Below are 26,074 nucleotides of genomic sequence, written 5' to 3'. Positions count from 1 at the left end.
GACCCTAACTCGAGGTTAATTATGATACCAAGGTTGTGAATATTTCTAAGTTAGTCATTCAGTTGTTGGAAAGAGGGAATGAAGTAAGTGGCTAGTGGAATTTGGGACAAGGACCAAAATCAATAGTTTATGTCTACCTAACGTTCAGTTGGAGGAGAATTTGGTTATATAAAATCCATCATAGATTTTTGAAGGTCAATCATAGCTACAAAAATCTTTAAAGATGTATGGAGAGGATGTTTGCTATAATGTATTTGGACTTTTAACAGGTGTTTGACTAAATATCTTAAAATAAATGGTAGAAAATTTGATGGCATGGGATTCAATCAAAAATGTTTGAGATATGAATTTAGTCAAGGTTGCAGGGTAGCGATGACTAGTTGATTTTATGACTGAAGGAAGTTTGTAATTTCCAGGGTTTGATCTTTGAGCCATTGCTTTTGTTTGAATCCATTAATGATCTTGACTTGTGTAGACAATGCAAAATTTAAATTTGCATTTGAAACTCAGCTTGATAAAATGGTAATAAATTTTGGGAGGACTGAAACAGTAGTAAAGTCGTTGTAAGGATGGTCAATGAAATTTATGTGGGAACTCATTTACTTTCAAGGTAAGAATGAGGAGAAACAGAAGAAATGTAACAGAACTATTTTGCTCATTCTCATGGACTGTCTGCCCCACTCCCATCAAGGAAGAGGCTACATAACTTTCAGACTAGGACCACTAGACTCAAAAACAATTATTTCACCCAAGACATCAGACTGATCAACACCACCACTACATAATCACTTCCTGTCATTCGTCTTATGCACAAATACTCCTGTGCCTAGCATACACTATGTACATATACTAATATACATAATCTATGTATATAAACCAATATTTTGTTTTTTTATTGTGTTCCTTCTGCTTACTGTGTTTTTTATGCTGCATCAGATCTGGAACAACAATCATTTCGTTCACCTTTACACCTGTGTCCTGACAAATGACAATAAACATTCTTGAATTTTGAATCTAACATTCCACTTGCTAAGATAAGTAATAAATTATACAATTTAAAAGATTAAGCAGGAATAGAAAGAAGAATCATTGCAGATGGTACAACAAATTAACAAGGATAAAACAAAAAAGTTAGGAAACATATTTCTTTAAACAGAAGCAACCACACAACAATGAGGAAGGTACCCTCAAAGTTTTATGTATCTTATTATGTTAAACACTGGACATGACAGTTTTGGTAACAATGTGAGTCATTGAAGAAGATGCAGTATATTTTCTAGATTAGAGCCAATAAAGAAAGTTCACATGGAGAAAGTATATAAATTGTTCTGTCTACAGTAGCTATTCAGCATTTTCAATTGTTGATTCATATACCTATAAATTATTAATTACTTTTTGCATATGCTCTACAACTGAGCCTCCACAGCATTCCTAAACAAAAAAAAGGTTTATTAACTGCTAGGTAAATAAATGTCTTTGTATCTCTATCCTGATATGGGAACACTAATGCCTTTGAGTGGAAACCAACAAAAGGTAGTGGACTCAGCCCAGTACATCATGGGTAAAACCCTCCCAGCCATTGAGCACATCTACATGGAACGTTGCAGTAGAAAAGCATCATCAAAGATCCTCACCACCCAGGCCGTGCTCTTTTCTCACTGCTGCCATCAGGTAGCAGGTACAGGGGCCTCAAGACTCGCACCAGTATGTTCAAGAGCAGTTACCACTACTCAACCATCAGGCTCTTGTACAAAAGGGGATAACTACATTCATTTAAGGACTCTTTTATCTTGTTATTTATTGCTATTCATTTATTATCAGCATCTGCAGGTTTCTTTTTTTACAGTTTTCAGTTACTCTTCTATAGATTTCACATTGTATGCCCTCAGAAAAAGAATCTCAGGATTGTATGTGATGACATGTCTGTAGTCTGATAATAAATTTTACTTTGAACTTTGGCCCCCCTGGTTCTAGGCACTCCAAGCCATGGTGAAAATAATGAGGACAAGAATACATCTGTACTGTCTCATAAATATCTTTTAAAATGCAGAATATTGCTGTGATATAAACAATCAATAGCAATTTTTCACAATGTAAGAGCTGCTGAAGTACTTTTTTGATGTTTTAATGCTATTGATTCATTTGTTTTGACAGAATTCCAACATATTTCCAAGATGTACTGTATAACTATACATACCCAGTTACATAAGGAATATGATGAATATGATGAATTTTCAATCACTGGCTGAAAAAAACTTTCAATTTCTGTCCTGAATGGTATGCCTCTTATTGGGAAGTTGTCACCCAGTTCAAGCATTCCAGCTTGGGGAATCATCATTCTTGCACCCACCTCGCCAAAAGTGTATGCTCATCAATAGGATCATCTCTCACTATTCTACCTCAAATTTGCTTAGATTCTCATATGGCAAACTCCATATCCCTGAAATCAACCTGGTGTAGCTATGTTGCATTCTCATTCTTTACAAAAGGCATGAAAAAAATCAAGCCCATGTTGGGCAGAGTGAGAATGAAGAGTAAAATGGTATATTAGTTTCCTGAAAAGGAAAGTAGCAAGTATTATCTAAGGACTCATTCTGGTTCGGAATGCCGTTGTTTTCTTCTATTCTCTGCATGATGTGTGTATGTTTTTTCCCTTTTTCTCCGTGCAGTAGTTACGGTCTTTTTTTAAAATTGGGTTCTTCAGGTTTCTTGCTTTGTGACTGACTGTAAGCAAACAAATCTCAAGGTGTCTAATTTACACCTTTTTTGATAATAAATGTACTTTGAACATAACCAACTTAGTATATTAAGATAGTGATATCCTAGAAACATACGAAATGTAAAACTTGGATACTCATTAGAGGAATTGTAGCAGCACCGAGGGAGTGAACAACCAGGGGAATACATGTTGCTTACGAACTACCAAACGGAATATTTTTCCCTCTACCTATTGCTGCTTGAGGTGGAACCGCTTCAACCAGTATCCAGTTCACCCAAACTCCAGGAGACAACAGCAATGACTTTGCCTATTCGATATGGTCCAGTGTTACATGTTCGAAAACACTGAGATATATAATCTATACTTCCAATTTAAAAAAAAACACGCACAGACGAGTTAAACTTATCTGATTGTTTTCCCACACTAGAGGCTTCAATTTTCGAGATTTAACTGACATTTGGCGGGCAAATAAGCGGCTGGCACTCGTGATGTCACAGGATGAAGGTTTCCCGGCAGGCCGCGGGGCGCCGGAAATGCCGCCATTTTACTCTATTGACAAAACAGGTGATCGAAATCTCGCCGAGTCGGTTCCAAATTGTGTTTTTTTTTCTTTTTTTTCGTTTTCCGCTTTTCCCTGGCAGAGGTGTGTGAGGACGCGCGCGCGTGTTTTGTTTTCGAAAATAGAGAAACAATAGGACGGCATCGGCTTTAAGTTTTCATGTTTCGAACGGGCCTCTCTTCACAAAATTCACCGCAGGAGGTGCGACAACAGGCTGATGTTAGTCCGAGGAAGCGAAAGTTAGCCGAGGCCGGCGAGTTTGAGCACCAGCACCAGACACCCCAGCAAGCCCAACTCCAGCTCTTTTCCTCAGCCCCTAAGTCTTCCTCCTCCTCCACCTGCTGCAATCACCAGCTCCAGAAGAAAGTCAAGTTCGAGGACTCGTTGGACTTTGTGGGACTCGATGTGATGGCGGAGGAGCAGAGGAAAAACAGCAACTGCTCCGTGTTAACGGGGCATGCCAACGGTCTGACCAAGTCCACCACCTTCGCCACCAGCAAGCCGGGGACGGCTAAAAAATTAGTTATTAAAAATTTTAAAGGTATAATAAGGTTTTAAAATAAAATAAAATGTGATAGCAGATTCAGGTCTGCTCTTTGCCTAGGCCTATACCAGCTCATTTAAAGAACCTTAATTATGCATCAGTTTTGTCTAGTTGTACACATCAACAAGAATCAGGCTTGCAAAACAATTTATTTCATAGTTCAGATTTTGCATGTGTTTAGGCAATCATCACAACACAGTTTTGACTTTATTTTTAAAAAACTGAATTTGAGTTATCTGCCAATTGATATGCACTTAAACATTCAGCCTAACAGAAAACAGCTCCATCTGAACACCAGCTTGTTTCCCTTGTTGAAAATTTAAACTTCAATTTTTCCTTAATGAATTTTTTAAGCTTCCAGTTACAGTATGTTATACTTGTCATTTGTGTTTGTGGCACTGCTGAAGTTCTCAGAAAGAATTTGAGCTACAATAAGAATAAGGTTTGTTTACCTGTACCGGACCAAATCTTTACATCTTTGTATCTTGGATAAGATACAAAAAGGCCTGTTTCTATGCTGTAGTTTTTTCTATGGTTTCTTTTTTCTATGGTAAGATGATGCTGACCAAACTTACACTTAAGCCCTTAATTTTGAATACAGAAAATTGTAGAAGTTATAGTTTTTCTTTTATTCTATTTGAGAAGCCATTTCATAAATTTTTCCATTCAATTTTTCTTTTCATTTTGAATATCAACTAGTCTAACCTGGGTGTGTTCGTCACTGACATGTGATTAGTGTTATTTATTCCATTTCAACATTGGTAGCATCCTCTTTGTAGGGTTGGTAGCAAATACTTATTTCAATGCAAGGTGGAATTTGAACTTCTGATCATGTTGATATCTTCTGAACTCTCAAGGTGGCATTTGCATAAGGGAAATAGAAATTTGGTTAATTTCAAATTGGATGCTGACTAACTTGAGATGGGCAAAATGATGGAGCCATTAAAGAGATCCAGGTATGATTACTTCTCTGTGTGGTAATTTGTAAACACTTTTCTTTTGATGTGAGTCTAATGAAGGACTAATGGATCTGTAATTGGAAGTGGAAAGATAAGTAAGGGCAATTTAACATAGAGAGCAAATTACTGAAATCATCTATATTTTTCATTTTAATTGTTAATACTTTTCACTATAGATGTTGTATAGCATGTATTAACAGTAGTCGGCATTTTGAGAATTGCATTTGGGGGAAGAAAGATAATTGGCCAAGTGGTAACCATTATAGTTAATTATGATTATATCTCTACTAAATGAAAACCCAACTCCAATCATTGGCTTTCTTAGTGTTTTTCCAAAAAATGTACGGAAGTTTGAGTAAAAGAGCTTTACTTGATAGTTTGGTGATGTTGGTGTTCAGGGAATAAGTGAGTGAAGCAGATTTGCTGCTACCCTGAGCATAATTCTCTCATTATTCTTGTTGCTAGTAGCAGTTTATGTTGGTAAACACTTCAGTAGTTGCAGGAACAGATGAATGGAAGCCAAAGCATTGAACTACAATAGAGTTGTCCCTTTTTTAACTGGAAGATGCTTACTTGAGATATGATCAGGAATATCATCTACAAAATAAATGTTTTTATTAAAAATACTTTTTTAGAATGTTGAGTTCGCTGCATGCATAGAACTTTATGATGCCCTGTAAATTGTATCAGGTCCTAAAAGGAAACTTGAGTAGAGCCCAAATTGGTGTATTGGGGGGGAAAAAGATACTGTTTGTAACTAAGAATGAAGGTTACCTGTTTTGTTGGGAGACTGGGTGACTGTGAAACAGGTTAAAAATAATTGGGCTGTTTGTGAGAACAATCTGAGGGAGTTGTGCTTTCTCAGCAGAATTTGATTTTGAATCCATTTTCTCTTTCATTTAATTATGTTTCCCTGTTCAACTATGAATGCCTGGAATAAAATGGATCTCAAGATGGTATATGGTGACATATACAGTACGTGCTTTGATAATAAATTTACTTTGAACTTTGAGAATTGCTGCCTTGCTGAAGGCCATGGGTGACACATTTATGCAGCGAGAGGGGAAAAATATTGATAGTTAACAGTAATTGAGTGCACGTAGACATTTGTGTATAAGTGTTTCCAAGATAGTACATTGTCAGGTTTAAGAATATTACTTGGCAACTGCAAAAATTCTCAGAGGGAGTGGTGAACTGGAGTTCTCCAGGTTGATACTATGACATCATCGCCAGACTTAATTGAGTTAAGAAAAGGGTCAAGGGGTGTGATTTCAAAGTTAGCAATCACTGCATTATTCCTGGTGCTATTTACTAGTGCGCATAGAAATCAGGGTGCAGATGGATTGATGGCTGGGAGATCATGTGACAAAGGAACTGGGATGGGTACAATGCAAACACAAGTTTGAAAGGAAACACAACTGTCTGGTTTTACTTAATGGAATGTGCCTAAATGCACCACGTTCAGCTGGCAAATGAGATAAACTCGATAGTCTGATAGACAAGTAGAAATGTGTTTCTGTCATTACTGAAATAAGAAATACTGCATTATATTCTTGACTGTAAGCTTTCAAACAAGAGGGTTAAAAATGGGATGTGTGACTATTTGCTAAAGAAACAAATCTCATCTCTGGGAAGGGAATCATATCTGGGAAAGATCATTAGCTAAAGTTCAGAGTTAAAATAACAAACAAATCACACTGAGAACATGCTGCAGATCTCCAAATTGTCCAGATTAAACTTCAGCAAATTTCTGTGAAGTGTAAAATCATCGCAGAAATAGTGAGCTTTTTCAATATTCTTATTACTCGTGTATTAGCTGGGATGCAAACAGTGAAAGGTTTAAGGGCCGAGTGGAAAGCTGTATTCAATAGATAGCAAACTTAATGAAGCAGGGAGGACAAGATTATTAGCAACTTACAGTACTTATCAGAATTTGATAAGAATTAAGGTAGTAATGGAAAAGAATAAAGGTAACATGGTTTATTGTGTTTCTCCTTTTTGGCAACATCCCTCTTGCTAGTCTTGACAAAATAAAAACCATGCAAAATGAGGGACAGTTGGTTCTGAACTAGACTTCCAATGCAGGGAAGGAAGGTTAATAGTTGATGGGTGCTTTTGTAATGGGAAATTTATCACTTGATTCCTTTATTTTGTGCCAAATAATAGTTAAATTTGAATGTGACATGGCAGAAGTTTACATATGTTCAAGGAATTGGTCTTGTGGTTAGGAGAAAGAAGGCATTAGAATGGAATATGATAAGACATTCTGGTCCAATGGTCAGCAAATATCCAGGTGGAATTTAATCCACAGCAGTGTGAAGTAAAGGATTTTTGGGGGGGTGGGTAGGAAGGCAAAGGAATGCACAGGAGGTATGAGGCTATTCATTGGCTTGTATGAGGGGGAGGTGTGGTAAGATGCATTTCCATAAATGCTTACAAGTAGCAAGTTTGGTTGACCATTGACTATGCGAGGAAGAAAGTCATTATAAAGCTGCAACTGATAGGCCATGGTTTGATTATGGAATACTACTTTCATTGTCGCTTCACAGGGAAGATGTGATTGCATTTGAAATAGTGCAAAGAAGACTTGTCAGGATGTTGACAGTGAGGATAACTAAGGGCGTTTCTTTTTTGAAGATGAGTTTTAATCTGTGTAGATTATAATGAGAATTTTTTTTTCCTTGAGTGTTATGGTAAAATTGGGGAGTGTGAATTGATTATAATTGGTGGAAAAATGAAGGGTGCTGATGAGGAACTTGGTTTCCACTCAGAGGATGGTAATGGTCTGGAATTGACTACCTGGAAGGATGATAAAGGCAGAAACCTTTATCACGTTTAGAATGATTCTTAGGGTAGTATATGGTGACATATATGTATTTTGATAATAATGTTGCTTTTAACTGACTTTGAGTCCCTGAAGGTGGGATTAGGCTAGGTAACTGCATCACCACTTTGCACAAATCTGTCATCTGGAATTTGTTTTTGAGGAGCAGCTATACGCACTAATAATGGCCTTTTCATTATTTATTTATGGCTTTTTCTTGGTTGAGGGTTTGGCTTAATGGTGATATTTCGTTTATGGATCAGAAGGTTTGTGCTATCTCCAGGGGTACAATTTGTGCTGAAGCTTTAGTGGATTACTGGCAATATTGTGTGTTGTGAATGAAAAGTTGTAGAATTAGGTGGACATAAAGGACTCCAGGTAACCCTTTCAAGACAATATTTTTCCTCATTCATTTCTAAATAATCCTTTTTTACAAATTGCCTTGCAGCAGTGACTAAAATAGTTAGCTGTTTACCATAAATTTGAAAGACTTTGCGGCTTCCACTGCTTATGGTTATTGTGTTCGAGCAAATGAAAATTTCCCATGTATGCAATAACCATGTAACAGGATAGGAAGACATTATGCTAAGAGGTTTATCTACTGAGAGAATTCTTCCTTCCAAGAAAAGACCTTAAGTTGTGGTTGACAACTGGCAAAAAACATTATGATGTCCAACTCTCGCTGCAAAACTATTTAAATATCATTACAAACTAGTTCTTCACTCTCAGATTCCTGGTCTGATTATGTGGTTCTCCTGAGTATTGGAATTGAACATTTTAAACTTATCTACATACTGCAGGTATGCAAGAAGGAAACTCCTGCTCTTAATTTGAAGCAGACTTACATTTCTGAAATAGCAGCTTTGGATAGATGAAGGAGAAAACTGAAGGGGCCCCTGTTAATTATATACAAATGTAGACAGGCAGCTATGATTTTTTTTTATTTTTCTCCTTGCAACATTAGAGGCCATTCAGTTGATCTGAACTGTGACAGTTCACAGAGCAATCTCATTCCCTTGCTTATTTCTCTGTAACCTACCCTTTTGCAAGTATTCATGAATTTAACTTCTACCCACCTACGCACGCATAATCTACAGTAGCTAATTAACTACAGTTTGAATGTCTTTGGGATTTAAAATTGAGAACACGCGTAGAATGGAATAGTAATGTATTCTTGGCTATGCACTTCCACTCTCAACGTACCTTTGTAGGTTGATGAGTACCTGGGACTACATTTGTATTTTGGGGTCCAGTAGTGTACACTAGTAGCATAATTTCCCAAATCTTTGATAGCCAATTAGTCTGGGACCTTGAAACACATTGAACAAATATCTACAAAACCTATTGAAATGAACTGACATATGTAAGATTTTTTCTAAATTCATAGTTACAATGCACTTGCAAATAATTAAAATGATTAAACTAAAGCAAATAAAAAAACTTACTCTCTAGCTGCTGAATTCTTGGATTACAATCCCCATTGAAATCAATGGGGCATTTGTAATGTTGTTCAGAATTTGAGAGATTTTCTTATCCCCCACTGTTTTTCTGCAGAATTCCAGCAAGACTGGGTGCTACGGACAGGGTGAATTGACAAATTCAAATTTCCAAGTCTGTTATTAAGTCCTGGGCTCTGGCATTTCATGGAGGGTGTGTGAGCCCGGGAGTTACTTTACTTTGTGTTTAAGCACTGTTACTTCCATCTAGTAGGCTGTAGCAAGTGCAAACTGGCTGAAAGTATGTTGGATAATAGTATCTCAAAATTAGTTTATTTTGCGGAGTGAGTTGGCATATTTCTGCCTCTATAGAGTAGAAGTTTTGAATGAAAAAGTAGTGACTGATACATTGATGTAAATTGTCTGTTTATCCCTTTGTAAATTCATTTCATTGCTTTTCTTGTTTTTTTTCTTGTTCCCAGCTTTATTGAAGAGTTTTTGTCCTGAAACATTAACTGTTACTCTTTCCACAGATGCTACGTGCATTACAAAATGTTTCCGGCTTTTTGTTTTTTTGCAGATTTTATGTATGTGTTGTTTTTGTTTTCTTGTATAAAATGTTGATGTAGATGGTGAACCACAGAGTCCTAGCACTGATCCCCCCTTTTCTCCACTAGTCACAGCTTCCAAACTGAAAATGACCTGTTTAATGTAGGGTCTCAGCCTGAAACTTTGACTCTTTACTCCCCTCCATAGATGCTGCCTGATTGAGTTCCTCCAGCATTTTCAGTGAGTTGCTCGATATTTCAAGCATCTTCCATATGTTGTGTTTAAAAGCTGTTTATCCCTGCTTTTTATTTTCCATGGCTTCCACACCTTTGGAATATTTATGAAACCTTTTGATATTGTGAATGATGTAGCAAAACCTTGAGGATGACAATAATGCATTTTTGTGAACAGCTTTGTGCCCCTCATCTTAGAAAAGATGTGCTGGCATTGGAAAGGGTCCAGAGGAGGTTCACAAGGATGATTCCAGAAATGAAAAGGGTTATCATACGAGGAACGTTTGATGGCCCTGGGTCTGTACTCACTGGAATTCAGAAGGATGAGGGGGGAATCTCCTTGAAACCTTTCGAACGTTGAAAGGCCAAGACAAAGTAGATTTGGAAAGGATGTTTACCATGGTGGGAGAGTCTAGAACAAGAGGGTACAGCCTCGGGATTGAGGAGCGCCCTTTGAAAACAGATACAGAGAAATCTCTTTAGCCAAAGGGTGGTGAATTTGTGGAATTTGTTGCCACATGCAGCTGTGGAGGCCAAGTTGTTGGGTGTATTTAAGGCAGAGATTGATAGGTTCTTGATTGGACATGGCATCAAAGGTTACGGAGAGAAGGCTGGAAACTAGAGTTGAAGAGGAGGGCAAAAAAGGATCAGCCATGATTTTGGCGGAACAAACTCAATGGGCCGGATGGCTTAACTCTGCTCCTATGTTTTATGGTCTTATAATCTTGAAAACATGTAGACTGGTGAAATGGGCAGAAAAATGGCAAGTGTAAAAGTGTTAAGTATGTTTTGGTATAAGGAGATGTAATGTAAGACGTAAGACTTTAGTGATCACAATTGGGCATTTAGCAGGGCTGATGATTGGATTTCTGGAATTGAGAAGTGTATCCAAAAATTCTTCATGTCTCCATTTACAAGCAAACAGTAGTAGCATGTCATCTTCAATCTGTTGCAAGTCACAATCTGCTGGAAGAGCTCAGCAGATCAAGCAGCTTCAGTTGGAGGAGCAAAAATCATCACCATATCAGAATCCAGCAACGGTGTTCCTGCTTGTCTCCCATCTTCACACATCCTTCCCACACAACCCACCCCCACCTTGCACAAGAAAGAGGGGGAGGAGCACAAGCTGGTGAGTTCATGAAGCAAACTAATGTGGTACAAGTTGGTAGTGGAGGGGGGGAAGGTAGGTGGGTGGAAGAAGGAGAGATGAAAAAGAATGATGTGAGAAGCTGGGAGCTGATAGGTGGAAGAGGCAAAGGGCTGAAGGAGGAGGAATCTGGTCCAACAGTAGGCCTTGGAATCCAGAGAATCACCTGCCCATCACTTCCCTCTGGTTCACTACTTCCTTCCCTTATTCCATCTCACCTGGAATTGCCTATGACCTGCCAGGTTGACCCTTCCCCTTCCCCTTCTTTATTCTGGTTTCTGTCTTTTTCCTTTCTGGTCTCGACCCAAAATGTTGACTTCATTTCCAGACATAGATGCTGCTTGACCTGCTGAGTTGTTCCAGCATTTTGTGTGTGTTGCTCTGTCTGATTTTTATCTTTTTGCATCTATCTATGAGACTCTTGCCACCGTCTTCCAACTTCACAAACTCTCCTAACCGGCACTTGTATTCCCCCCCCCCAGTGCATCAGTTTCTTGGAATTCATGCTTTCTCGCGTCTTCTCTCTATGCCTGCCTTGTTATCCTCAGTCCCCGTGCAGGATTTTGCCTGGAAAAGTCAACATTTTATTTCCTGTCACTGATGCTGCTGAGTTCTTTGTCAGATGTAACGTAAGTTAGTTGATGTGGTTGGAAGTATCGGGAACAGATCTGGTGTTATGCATAAAATAAGCTTGAAGTTGGCAAGATAAGTTAAGTGTTATGATATTCCTGCATGCTGAAATGAACAAAGATAATGTGAAAGTATCAATGTTATGTTCAACTTTCTTTTAAATCCCATGATATGTCCTTAGCTGGAGTGTTCTTTCTCAGTTCACTATTGTACCATACCAGAGAGAGTAAATTGAGGTCTTAGTTTGCAACAGAAATTGAGTGTTACTTCTGACTGGAAACACAAGAATGCTCACAGGCAGATGGGGTAAAAAAAATTAATGTCTTGATGGATTACAACATAGTAAATAAGGAGAGCAAGTCATGACACATAGTTGATGATTTTATGCACCAGGCTTTGGCATTCTGGAATGAATTTCATGAAAATGGTGATTGTGCCCTTTGGAGGTAAATTTCATCAGTATTTGAATGAGAAAATGTATATGCCTGTAAAAGGAAAAATGGAGAATAGTAATCGGATAGCTGTACTATAGAGTCTATATAGGTTCACTGGATCTGATGGATACCTCCTGAATAGAATCATTATTTGATTCTAACACTACAGTTTGAATATAAATTTGACACATGCTGTTGAAGCTTTACTGTTGCCTTAATAGCTGATCAAAAAATTTGACCTTGGTTGTCTAAAAGCAATTAATATTTGCTGATTGTTGTACAAAAGGAATACTGGAGATCATACATGATCTCAGCTGAACTTATTATTATTTCTCAAACACATCTCCCCCATTTTACGCACATCTGCTCTCACTCCATCCTCCCGCCACCCCACTAGGAATAGGGTTCCCCTTGTCCTCACCTGCCACCCCACCAACCTCCCGGTCCAACATATTCTCCGTATCTTCCAACGGGATCCCACCACTAAGCACATCTTTCCCTCCCACCCCCCCCCCAACCACTTTCTGCAGGGATCGCTCCCTACGCAACTCCCTTGTCCATTCGTCCCCCCCATCCCTCCCCACTGATCTCCCTCCTGGCACTTATCCTTGTAAGTAGAACAAGTGCTACATAGGCCCTTACACTTCCTCCCTCACCAGCATTCAGGACCCCAGACAGTCCTTCCAGGTGAGGCGACACTTCACCTGTGAGTCGGCTGGGGTGAGATACCGCGTCCGGTACTCCCGATGCGGCCTTCTATATATTGGCGAGACCCGACGCAGACTGGGAGACCGTTTCGCTGAACACCTATGCTCTGTCCGCCAGAGAAAGCAAGATCTTCCAGTGGCCACACATTTTAATTCCACGTCCCATTCCCATTCTGATATGTTTATCCACGGCCTCCTCTACTGTAAAGATGAAGCCACACTCAGGTTGGAGGAACAACACCTTATATTCTGTCTTGGTAGCTTCCAACCTGATGGCATGAACATTGACTTCTCAAACTTCCACTAATGCCCCACCTCCCCCTCGTATCCCATCCTGTATTTATTTATTTATATACACACATTCTCATTCTCTTTCTCTTTCTCCCTCTGTCCCTCTCACTATACCCCTTGCCCATCCTCTGGGCTTCCCCCCTCCCCCTTTTTCTCCCTGGGCCTCCTGTCCCATGATTCTCTCATATCCCTTTTGCCAATCAACTGTCCAGCTCTTGGCTCCGTCCCTCCCCCTCCTGTCTTCTCCTATCATTTCGGATCTCCCCTTCCCCCTCCCACTTTCAAATCTCTTACTAGCTCTTCTGTCAGTTAGTCCTGACAAAGGATCTCGGCCCGAAATCCTTTTTCTTCCTAGAGATGCTGCCTGGCCTGCTGCGTTCACCAGCAACTTTTATGTGTGTTAGCTGAACTTATTCCTGGTTTTGTGAAATTTCATGTGTATAGTGGAAGAAACACTTGGTGGATATCTGTTGTCTTTGACTTTTTAGGCAAATTTGCTGCAGGTGAAAATAATATTGAATATTGTCTGTTAATTTGTTGATATTTTCTTCCTTTTTCTGAGAGGTAGCCTTTGAGTGCTTCAAGGTGACTATTCAAATTTTCAGAATCCACTTTAAGATGCATTGTACATAATGAGTATACATTGTTTGGTGCAAGATCTGATCTTGCCTTGACCTTCTGTACAGTGTTCACAACTGGGCACTTTGCAGGAGTGGTCATCGCTTTGTAGGAATTGAGAAGTGAACCCAGGCATTCTTCATCTCCTTTTACAAGTCAGCAGAAATGAATATTGTTCACAAATTAATATAAATGTTTTATTTGCACTCATGGATTTGAAAACAAACCCTTGTATCTGTTTACTCTGTTCAGCGTCTGAAAAAAAATAGGCTTATAATGTCAAGGGATCTCTGCAATCAGTTGTCATTGCCAGCTAAAGTTCTGTGGGGATTCATCTTGTGCTAAATTAAGTTTATTATGTATCTTGTCTCTGTTTTCTCCTAAAGTATTGAAATCTGCAAACTCTTTCAAAAAATGAATATGTAGCTCTTTTCAATTTCAGATAAACCTAAACTGCCTGATAATTACACCAATGAAACTTGGCAAAAACTGAAAGAAGCAGTAGAAGCAATTCAGAAGAGCACCTCAATCAAATACAATTTAGAGGAACTTTATCAGGTGATGAACATGATGCATGTTTCAATGAAATAGGTATTTTAAGAGTAGTGACATAACCAAACATGTCTAAGTTTCTTAACAACTTCAGTGATGTGTGGAAAATTTAAATTGCCAATTTCCAAAAAAGTGTAATTTTTCCTCCGACATTTCCTTGTTGCTGTCTATTCTTGACAAATAATTCCATCTACACTTTATTGCAAACTAAAGCAAGATTTTGACTTAATTTATCGAGAATACAAAGAGATAAACAACTACAGTCCTTGAACACTATCCAATAAAGTGTGTATGAGAAAGCAGAATGGTACTTGGCTGTGATATTCTCGACAATCAGAAAAAACTGATTTTGGTTCTTTCAGGCCATGTAAGAAAACTAGACTCTAGCCTGGTGAAAATAAAACTTCACAAAATTCCCTAGATAAATAACATTCTCAGCATGAGAAAAGTGGTTTTATTTTGCCTCCTTTCCATTTTAGTTAATTGAAGGGAATTCATTGTTGATCCAAAGGCGCATTTAAAAGGCACAATGTTTCTTATTGGTTTTTATAGCTGAGTAGCTATCTCATCTTATAAACTCCACGTATGTTTATAGAACCCTGCTCTGTGGATTAGAACAAAGGTTGAAAATACATCTTCAAAAAAGTTTTTAAATTCACTTTAACAAAATGTGCCTAAATGGTGTATTGTGTAGGCTAACTAGATATTTCTTACTTCGTGATAATGTGATAATATTTTCTACTTTTAGGCTGTGGAGAACCTTTGTTCTTACAAAGTTTCAGCAAATTTATACAAGCAGTTGAGGCAAGTCTGCGAGGATCATATCAAAGCTCAAATTCACCAGTTCAGGGAATATCCTTTAATTTGCTTAAAGAATGTCACTAGAGGTACTTGTGAAGGCAATAAAACTGAAGTTGCGCTTGTGTAAATTTTTGAAATTTATATCAATTAGTAACAAAGTGGTATTTGCATATTTGGCTTCTGTGTGAAAACTCAGTTTCAAAGAATGGCTTTCTATTGTTGGGGGCAGTGGGCATTGGGCAAGTTCCTCTTGATTTATCTATCTCCAGCAATTCTCGATCCTCCATCTCTAAAATCCTTACAGACCTCTTTATTTCCCCTCCCCATCACCTTTTACACCTCCCTCTCCCTCTACACCCGACTTCCTGCCACCTCCATATGATTTCCTGCACCTTTTCTCCTCGGCTGTCTTTATATTGCTGTGATTTACTCTTACAGTGGTTGTTGTTGGTTGGTGTGAATGTCTAAAAAAACATGGGGATGTTCTGCATTATATAGTTTTCATTGTGAATTAATTGGCTGGATATTTATGTTTTGAATAACTACTTTCCCCTCTTCAGTTCTAAGTTGGGAGGATTATCAAATATTTAAGAGTTCAATAGACTTTGGAAACTCAGGTCATAGTATTCAATCTTTAACATTTGTTTTGAATGGCCCTTACCAATGGTGTACATATGTGGTACATACATTGTGTCAGTTTGAAGCACCAGAAAGCACTCATAATGGACCAAGGAGTTTAAGAGTAGTTTAGTAGTTTTATTGCAGTAAAATAGTTTAGCCAGGCCAGCTATGCAATTTTTTTTGTATGTGCTCCTGTGCATCAATAGACTGAGTGCATTTTATACATATCTTCATACTGTGATAAGCATTCTTCTATATGTGCTTGGGTTCTCTACCTCCATTTATTTTAATGCACCAGCCTTCCCAATGAGTACAAGTGTAGCACTGATAAATATTTAAAGTGCTTTCATTGACTTTCAGAACCGATGGTGCATTTCCTGAAACATGTATTTTATACAACCTATTTTTTATCATCAGCTATCACCTGAGATGAATTTTCTAAATTTGAATATAACTTTAGTTGAAAGTTCTATTCACCGAAGGTGCTCCTAAGCAAACACATTAATGCAAGAGGCTACCTGACATCCTTTTCTGCTGATATAAGAGTGTGAGAATTTTATTTTTTTCTCCCTTCCAATTTTATTGGGTTATGAAATAGATTTAAATGAATTTGAAGATACTTATTTGTAAATGCCTGAAAACTTGGTTCCCATCATTCATTAAGAACTAACTGCATTTTTTGTTTTCCTTAACTAATTCTTCATGGATTCCTTGGATAGTGTTCTTTTTTTAAAGAAAATAGATAAATGCTGGCAGGATCACTGCAGACAAATGGTAAGTAAGACCATGAAATTCAGATTTTTTTTTCAGTTTAAAAAAAAAGTAGTTAAGAGTATATAATTAAGTGTTTATCCAGCAATGAAGTTGTATTGAAATTCATCTTGGAAAGGGCTGATGATATATTTGTTTTTCTTCATCTATGAAATGTCTTGAAGTAATGGTAATTGTGCCTAGGAGTTTGTTGAATTTGAATATTAGCCATTTGTTCTTTTGAAGGCTGAACTTGAGATACTAGGAGAGTTTTAAATTTTTTTCTGTGTAATATTGTGTACAGTACTTGGAATTGAACAGTTATTTTCAATTACATGTTTACAGAAAAGATAAATATTACTACTTGCAGTCCTAGAGAGAAATTGGACATATTTAAGACCTTCTCAAGGAATTTTTATTTTGCAGGCACTGAGGTAAATTCTTGGGTGGTTCAAATGAGAATTGATATAAGTTCGTTTCTCAACAATAAGTTTTATTACAGATGTATGAGTTCATCCTTTGAATTCCAGTGTATGTGCAGCAGATTTGCAGATATATATTTGGCTGTGCTGATGAGAGCATTTAGTACAGGAAATCTCAGTACACAATTATCTAAATATTAGCCTTACAATTTCCTTTAATTTCCATGGATAATGTGCCAACTTCTCTTCCCTAGACTAGAGTTAATATTACCTGTTGATTCTATCAGTTACTTTTGCTTGCTTTCATACTTCTCGCTCTTATAATTAACAATGTCCTCATTTTTCATTTCCTTTGCATGAGTAATCTTTGAAAGTAATAGTTTCAAAAACCTCTTCCATACTCTTTTAAAGAGTTAAATCCTTTCTTTGCCACAGAAGGATGTTCAGCTCATTTGGTCCTTGCCAGCTTCCAACAGAGTAATCGCATCCATCCTTTGTATTCTGTTGTTTTCATATCCATCAATTCCATTTGATTCTTCTCCCACCTGTATTAGGGGCAATTTACGGCAACTCATTAATCTTCCTCTTTGGAATATGGGAGGAAACTGAGGCACCTGAGAAAAGCCCACGTAGACACGAGGGAAGCTTCATACAGGCACCATTCAAAGTCAGGATCAAACTTTTGTTCCTTGATCTGTTAGAATGCAGCTTTTTTTTTTATCCTTGAGAAGTAGTCATTTAATTGTTTCTTTGAATTGGCCCTCCAATCTTTGTTTCTGGCAGTTGATCGCTCAACTTCTGCTTTGACTTTGAAAGCATTAATGCTACTTTCATGTTCTACTGACTTCTCAATCTCCAACTCATTGCCTGGTTGCTATTCAGTGCCTTGAAAGATCTATTTGTCTACTAATGTCAAAGGAATGTAAATTGTTTTATTTCCATTATATACTTCTGCTTAATCAGGACCAGTACATTTTGACCCAGCTAAGCAGCTGCCCCAATTAGCCTAAGGTTCATTAAAATAGTTAAAAAGGTACAAAGAAGAAACTGCTGTTTAATTGAATAACAAATTATGTATTTAAATTAAATACAGAACAAATTAGAATGCCACCAGTACAACCACAGTACTATAAAACTGTTAGTTCCTAATAGTTAAAGGAGGAATTCATTCAGTGTAAGCTGCCATGTTCTTTTGATTGACTGTAAATGAACAAATTAGTGCAGACACCTAGTATAGGTAATGGACTGGCTTGACAATCGCATTCCTCTTAATCTTCATTTTCATTGTAACAGTCAAGGTGATTTTCAGTACCTTCAAATTCTTCGCAGTTCTTGAGGTAGTGAAATTATGACATTTTCACCCCGCCCCGCCCCCCCCAACCCACCCCCAAGCCATTTCTGGCATCTCTGAGCCTGAATGCTTGAAACCACAGTGTACAAAACACTTCTGAATTGTATTGCTGATTATTTTTCGGCAATTATTAGTGACAAAAATCACTGCTTTTTGAACACAAGTATGTGCAGTTGACACTATTTTAAAAACTGTTTGCTTTAAGCACAGTGTAGTTTCTAACGAGTGCATGCAATTGACACAAGTTGGGAACTGTTCGGCAGCAGCCTCCTGTCCCATTAAGTGGCATAGTGTCCCAAATAAACAAAGGGAATTCCGGCTACTTGATTAGCTTATGTTCTTTAAGAGTTGTCCCAAATCAGCGACCTCCCTGATTAGCTGATGCCCCAATTAACCATATATAATACTTCCTTTTGTGTGTTTTTTTTTACTGGAATAGAGTTCCATGCGTGCTGGTCAACTTTATTGGAACCTCCAAGTATCTACGTTTCAAACATGACCTGGGTACATAATCATGGTAACTCCCTTGACAACCTTTCCACAGTCTATTGAAAGAACAGGTCACAGTTTCAAGGCTGGCTTAGCAGCACTAGCAGTGTTCAATTCCTGCCACTGTAAGGAGTCTGTACCCTCTCCCCATGACCGTTTGGGTTTGCTCCGGGTTCTCCCACTTTCCTCCCACGTTCCAAAGACATACAAGTTGTGGTTAGTGAGGCTTGCTCCAGTTTTCCAAAGACATACGAGTTAAGGTTAATGAGGTATACTATGTTGCAGCTGGAAGTGTGGCGACACGTGTCGGCTGTTCCATTGCATCCCTGAAGGTAGTGACACATATCGCTATGTTTCGATGTACATATGACAAAGCTAATCTTTAATCTTTTACTTTTATCTGTATCCTTTGTGGATTTGTGTCTATGCTACTCTGCTTCCAAAACAAATCCAATTCTGACAGTTTTGTTATTGACTGCATTGGTTGAGCCACACCAGGAATTCTGGTTATTTTTATTCACATTTATGTCCCATTACATTGTATCTTTTGCCGCTTATTTGAACGTCATCAGAGCAATGACAAATAATTAATTTTGAAGAAATAATTTCTGAATTGTGACTCTGCTAACAAGTTTGTTCTATAATATAGCCATTAAAATTATGAAGAACTCCAATATATGTAATTGCTTAACGAATAATTTAAACTAAGGTGTTTATTGGCTTGTTTCTTGTTTTCAGATCATGATTAGAAGTATTTTCTTGTTCCTGGATAGAACGTATGTTTTGCAAAATTCAATGCTACCTTCTATTTGGTAAGTTTAAAGATTTGATCTTCATGACAAAGTAATTTCATAAATTACAACTAGAACAGTAAGTATTTTACTATTGGACCCATCACTTAAGAAATGGGAAAGAAAATGGACTTATAAGCACCTGGAAACTACATACAATAGATTGATGGCAAGTTGGTTTTGTTCTTTTCAAAAGGTGAGAGGATGTGAGGTAATCCCAGGAGTGAGCAACAAGGCCATTTGTATAAGTTAATAGAATGATGACTGAACCAGTGCGCTGTATCTCAGCGAGTTTTTTTTGTCCAGTTTAGGCTTGGGATCATTTTGTATCAGAATTACATATCAAACAGAGCAGGATTATGAACAGTTTCTCACATTAGTTAAAATGTGCAGTACCAAGAAGAAAAGTGTGTGGAATATCATCTGATTTTGAAATTCGAATGATAAATGTTGTGAAGAGGATGCAAACTGATTAGAAAAGTGAGAATACACCAACAGTTTTTCAAGAATTACGGGGTGGCATAGAGTCATTGCTTTAAATGTAAAACACAGTGCTGAAGATGCAAGAAAAGAAGACATTTGGCCCACTTGGCTTATTTGCTTAGACCCTAATGTTCCCTATTCCCACTGGGTATTCCAGCTTGGAACTTAAGAATCCTTGAGGCTTATCTGTCTGATGTACCATGCCCAAGCAACCTGTTTTTAATAGTTTGCAACTATTTTTCTCACTTGCTGAATTGTCTTGTTTGAAATTATGACTCTTAAATTTTGGATAAGTTTGTTTTTGGTACTTGGCAATTGTTGAATATATCCCAAAAGTAAAACCAAGGTTTGTCTAGAGCAGTCTGAATTAAAAGTCAAAAATCAAGTTTGAATTTAAGATTCTATGCTATGCAATATACAGTTGTTCTGGACGATTCCAGATATTTTGAGCTCTGGCTTAATTAAAAGTTCTACCATCTCTGCATTATTTTTCAGTTTGTATGAGTCAGAATATGATCTTCACAATCTTTCATAGAATAACAGAAAATAAGTACTACAGGCATTATACGCATTTCAAGGAGGAGTAACTCCAGTGGCCGGTTAGACACTACACAGCAATAGCTGGCCGCCTTGGTGGAGATAATTCAGTAAGCTGGGTGAGGCAAAAGAAGGGTAGGGGTAACTTTGAAGGAAACCAAATCAAAGTTATCCATGTTATGCATCATATGCAAAATAACTTGTTAAATTCTGGAGATATTAGCTTTGAGTTGATTGGCTTGCTGTATACTTAATCATAATGTTAATGGTAACACCAAGCTAGTGATCATACTTTTAAGGAGTCATTAAGGGTTTGCAAATACTGTTTAAAAATTAGCATGTTTTGAACTACCCCCAGATTGTAGGGGAATTGACTTCTTTTGAATTGTTTCACAGGTACCAGAGGTTTATTGAAACATTTGATAGTTAATGTGGATACTTTGGTTTAAAAAAAATCGAGTAATTTGTTTTCTGCCACTGTATGTTGCGGTCTACTAAGATGCCAGCAGACAATACCTATGTGTGTATATCTAAGAACAATCAGTGAATAACAGGATCATCTTCCTGGGGTCCACACCCTCAACTCTTGATGACATGAAACCGCCTGAGTCTTGCTGCTGCACTAACTGGGATCATTTATCACAGCAAAGAGGGTTAAACCTGAGCCTTTTGCTCTTTAGGGCTTGGCTTCTCGCTGAGAACATAAGGGAATTAGCTTGTTTATTATATGCAAGTTAAAGCTTTTTTGGTTTCTGTGGTTGTGAAAATGTTCACATTTAACATTGCAGTGGTTTTCGTTTGGTTTTAATAAATGCTTTGTTAGTGATTACACTTTCTGTAATTACACCAAATGATACTGGAAGTAGGTTAGAGCATCATAGGATAAACAACATTGAATCTGCAGTTCAAAACATCTATATTACTCAGTGTGGTATGACAGTTAATGGAACTTTGTACAATGTCAAGGAATTGAAAAATAATTCAGAAGAATTCTGATTTTGTTTTTAAAGTCAGGTAGTCTGTAGGACGCTTTCCCTCTGGATATTTTTGTTTAAACTATCTTTTTGCCCGGGCTTTATAGCCATCCTTTGTTTTCCTTATATGCATGAATGTCTTGCAGATGTTGACTACTTCAAGATCAATACAACATACGTTGAAGTAGTCAGATGGGTAATTTCTTCATCCCGTCCTGCAGCAAAGTTTGCTTTGGACAGTATAACTTTGAAGCACTTAATTCTCTCACCACACTGACAGATAGAAAACAAAACATGTTGTAGGCAAAATGGCAAATTTTAAATATTATTATACTTTTAGTTTGATAAACTGAAAATAAAATAATTTCAAAGACACTTTTTTGGGTATGTATTGTGGTTTATTTTTGAGTCTAAAGCCAAATTGTTTGTAGACTTAATTCTCTTGACAATAACTTTCTCCCTGTTGGCAACATAGGTTTCTTCCAGATGTCTGGCTTCTTCCCGCATTCCAAAGACATATGGGTTAGGTTCACTAGGCAAATGGTGTTATTGGGTGATACAGACTTGTTGGGCTGGAAGGGCCTGTTACCGTACTGTATAGTCATAGTCATACTTTATTGATCCCGGGGGAAATTGGTTTTTGTTACAGTTGCACCATAAATTAAATAGTAATAAAACCATAAATAATTAAATAGTAATATGTAAATTATGCCAGGAAATAAGTCCAGGACCAGCCTATTGGCTCAGTGTGTCTGACCCTCCAAGGGAGGAGTTGTAAAGTTTGATGGCCACAGGCAGGAATGACTTCCTATGACGCTCTGTGTTGCATCTCGGTGGAATGAGTCTCTGGCTGAATGTACTCCTGTGCCCACCCAGTACATTATGTAGTGGATGGGAGACATTGTCCAAGATGGCATGCAACTTGGACAGCATCCTCTTTTCAGACACCACCGTCAGAGAGTCCAGTTCCATCCCCACATCATCACTGGCCTTACGAATGAGTTTGTTGATTCCATTGGTGTCTGCTACCCTCAGCCTGCTGCCCCAGCACACAACAGCAAACATGATCGCACTGGCCACCACAGACTCGTAGAACATCCTCAGCATCGTCCGACAGATGTTAAAGGACCTCAGTCTCCTCAGGAAATAGAGATGGCTTCTGACCCTTCTTGTAGACGGCCTCAGTGTTCTTTGACCAGTCCAGTTTATTGTCAGTTCGTATCCCCAGGTATTTGTAATCCTCCACCATGTCCACACTGACCCCCTGGATGGAAACAGGGGTCACCGGTAACTTTAAAATAAAAATTGAAAAGTAGTACTAGTGCTATGAGGACACTGTTCTGACCACTCCCTCTCATTATCTATTTAGTGTCTGAAGTAAGTACTTAATTATAAAATTTTCTTTCCACTCTTCCTGTCTTCAATCATGCATGTGATTCAATTTTGTTTTAGTTTTCCTTGGAATCTTAGTTCATGCCAGTTTCAAGCTCCAAATTACATATTAAAGACAGATGAGTATTTTTGGCCACTAGAGATCACACATGCTTTCTTCAGTATCTCCTGTTTTACCACACTGTGGCCCACTGAAAATTCCGCTGGCATTTTCAGGGGTTTGTGAAAATATTGTAATACAGGCGCTCTTCAAGAAAGTGAGGTGGAATACCTCATTGCTGATTCTCCAGCAAGTCAAAGAACCTGGACCATTTGGAATATTGTCCTTGCAGATGTTTGTTATTTTTGAGTAAAGGAAATAAAGGTATATTGCAGATAATTTTGACACCTGATTTTTGAAGATCCACATTTTATAGGTAAGATAAGGACCTAGAGGAAAGAATCCTTAATTAGTGCTCCCTGAACATGTTTTTAGATCTTCTTCCAACTGGAAGAAAAGGATCCGAGTCAAATTAAATGAGTACTGATGCATTTTGTTTGGCACATTTTACCAGCTGTTTATTTGGAATCAGCATTTCAAAACAAGTTGTTCCAGGCGCAACCTAGAAGACATCATTCAGTCGAAGGATTGGCAGTGCTGACCGATTTGCAACCCTGACTTGGGCCATTTAATGCTGGTCAGATCTCTAAGGCACTTTCCTTGATGTTGGCAGGTATTAGTTCATTCTCATCCAAAGAATCTGTGACCTGTGAGCCATCTTGCCTCTTCACCACCCGTATGAGCCCGCATTGAGGTCTCCTCTAGAGCCAAGAAGCTCCTGTGTTGGTGCGCTTTGCTACAGCTGACACTAGTGAAAAGGTTATGACTTCAGATCATTGGGCATCCAACAGGATCCTAATCCCAGAGCAGGTGTTGTTTGATGCCTTCTGTGCAAAAGTCACTCCTATTTGAAGCTTCAGCATCCCTGGATCCCAGCTGCACAAAGGGAATACTGTAAATGAAGAATTAAGGTATATTGCTCCCTTTCAGGGGAAGTATTCCTTATTCCAGTAAGGGTACTCTCCATATTACTGTGTGTTTCATCTAACCCAAGATCATAGGCCTATTTCTGGGTTGAAAAGTTTTAGTCTTGTATTAATAGTTTTTTATGGCTGTTGATCCATTTTATAAAACCATTAAGCTGTGGTACTTGTATATCAGAATAGCAAGTTTCATTCCCAACATTGACTTCACTTATGAAATACAGATTTGATCTTCATGTTACTGAATTAATTTATAAATTGGCTGGTTTCTTTTCCTGTTTGACTTCCTGTGATCCATGCTGGAACATAAATATTTGATTGTAAGTTGAGAGAAGAATTCGTCTTTGCTGTAATCCTTCACAGCTAAATCCCATGCATTGCCCAGCTCTGTACAAAGAAGAAAACTTAATGGATTGGAGGAATGCCATGAACATCCTTAAATTGTGACTGTAATTGGGACAGTTTTATAATGGACAGGAAGATGCTATTTGCAATGCTAATAACTTCCCTTCAGAATTGCTTGATTGGTTTGAAATAAAGGGAAAAGAGAAAGACCAACATTGAAAATGATCTTTGTAAGTTTTCTCAATTTTCATAAGTTTTTTTCTGAAAGTATTACTTGTTCTCTCTTTGTGACATGGAGTGAAGTACATCTGAATGTTAAAGCTTCAGCTCTTGTTTTTCAGCTAAGCCTGTTTTTTGATTTGTCCATAGCTATTTAAATTGCATCATTTAAAATGTGAATCGAAAGCTTACATTTTATTACACATCGGAGAGCAGAAGGAGTGCTGCACAACAGTTTGTCTAAGAACACAAAAGATTAGGGATAGTGGGGAGGAAATCTAAAACCTCCAACAGTGATCCTTTGTAATGTGGCAGACAGTTTCGTAAGTTTCAGAAGTTTATTGATAGGATATTATTCAGATGCATCTGTGAGAGAACCTGCTGTTTAATCAACAGAAATCCAAGTCACATGTTGATGCCTTCTGAAAATTGCTGTTCTATGGAATTTCCCAGTAGTTGGTGCTTTTTATTTTTGTTCATGATTTTCCAAAAATTATACATTTGTTGCTCACAGCGAAGACGACAAATGACAAAATACTGCTCATGCTGGAAATCTGAAGTGTAAAAATTAAATGGTATTGCTAAGAACATAAGCAGGTTAGATATTGTCGGTCGTGATTAAACAGCAAACGTTTTAACATTTTCACCAAATGGAAGTGCAAATTTTGATGCAATTGAGAACCACAGTTGTTTCCAACTGAATTGTTAGTTCCCCAGATGTTTTTTATTAATTGAAATGCTGTTTGCTGCCTCCTAATAGTTAGTGTTATTCAATCTTTTGGCATTATAATTTTTGATAGCATGGAATTTACGCTAATAGAAATAGAACCTGAAGGGAATTTCCCTGAAGGTGTATGATGCCATGTATCATTTGTCGTATCTTTTGCCTGCGCTTGAAGAATGAGCAGTGGTGTTTGTGAGGTTCTTGTGAAGGGAATCATATCCTTCATCTGGTCATCTTGCTTAAGGCTCTTTTCACACGAACAGAAATTTTCCTGTGCTAAGAACTCTTAAATTCTTTTTATTCTTACTGCATTCCGCTGCCCTGGCAAAATGTTGTACATCTATTTTTTTTTTTTGCTTTGCATTGTCTAAGAAGTTGGGTGTGTTAGAAATATAGTGTATGTTTGGAGTTTTCCAAATACTGTTTTGTGAAGAAGACTATAATCATGGAATATAAGCTGCAGAAGTTGTGCCTTTGTATTCACTGTATAGGTATATTCATCTGTTGGGTGTGGCATGGGCAAGGGAGTAGAGTCATTTCTTATAAATTTAAAATTGACCACTTGTTTTTTTTATATGAATATTAAAAGAAGAGCTTGACTTTGAAATATTTACCAGAATAGCAATCTATATAGTTGTGATCTAATATTTTGTTGCTAATAGTGTATTCAATGAAGATATATCTTCCGACTAGCTCACTGTTTTTGCCATATTATTAAACTAGACAGACAAAATTTCCCAAATTAGCTTCTTGCATGTTGTAATTGATTTTACAAGATGCAGCAGAATGAATGCTACAATTGACCTTGAACCCCTGGTTGTTCATCAATTGAGGTCCTGTTGAGTACTCTGGACCCTGTATAAAGGCTATTGGGGAAAGATCAAACTCAGCTGTGATAGCTTTGCAATTATAATTTGCCAACATTTATTATTGGGTTAGTGTTGGAAGAC

The 26,074-nt window shown here is 37.7% G+C and overlaps 2 protein-coding genes across 3 annotated transcripts in view; one reads left to right on the top strand and one right to left on the bottom strand.

Annotated features, from left to right (window-relative positions):
* Positions 1 to 3,218, bottom strand: part of mcts1 (MCTS1 re-initiation and release factor) — a 36,976-nt gene extending 33,758 nt beyond the window's left edge. The window contains exon 1 of one of the 2 annotated variants that reach the window (XM_063060902.1): positions 3,109 to 3,218. In XM_063060902.1, coding sequence (XP_062916972.1) covers positions 3,109 to 3,176 — 68 coding nt within the window. In that variant the 5' untranslated portion in view covers positions 3,177 to 3,218. The remainder of the gene's footprint in view (positions 1 to 3,108) is intronic. The other variant, XM_063060904.1, reaches the window with a different exon arrangement.
* A 42-nt stretch (positions 3,219 to 3,260) lies between these two features.
* The window catches only part of cul4b (cullin 4B), a 67,616-nt gene continuing 44,802 nt past the window's right edge, over positions 3,261 to 26,074 (top strand). Inside the window, exons 1-5 of the mRNA XM_063060899.1 lie at positions 3,261 to 3,819; positions 14,093 to 14,208; positions 14,951 to 15,054; positions 16,329 to 16,398; positions 19,375 to 19,448. Of these exons, the coding sequence (XP_062916969.1) occupies positions 3,438 to 3,819; positions 14,093 to 14,208; positions 14,951 to 15,054; positions 16,329 to 16,398; positions 19,375 to 19,448 (746 nt within the window). The 5' untranslated portion in view covers positions 3,261 to 3,437. The remainder of the gene's footprint in view (positions 3,820 to 14,092; positions 14,209 to 14,950; positions 15,055 to 16,328; positions 16,399 to 19,374; positions 19,449 to 26,074) is intronic.

Source organism: Mobula hypostoma, chromosome 10 (assembly GCF_963921235.1).
Source record: "Mobula hypostoma chromosome 10, sMobHyp1.1, whole genome shotgun sequence".
Taxonomy (NCBI): Eukaryota; Metazoa; Chordata; class Chondrichthyes; order Myliobatiformes; family Myliobatidae; genus Mobula; species Mobula hypostoma.
The sequence above is the reverse complement of the archived record's forward strand: the minus strand, read 5'-3'. Positions and strand labels throughout refer to the sequence as shown.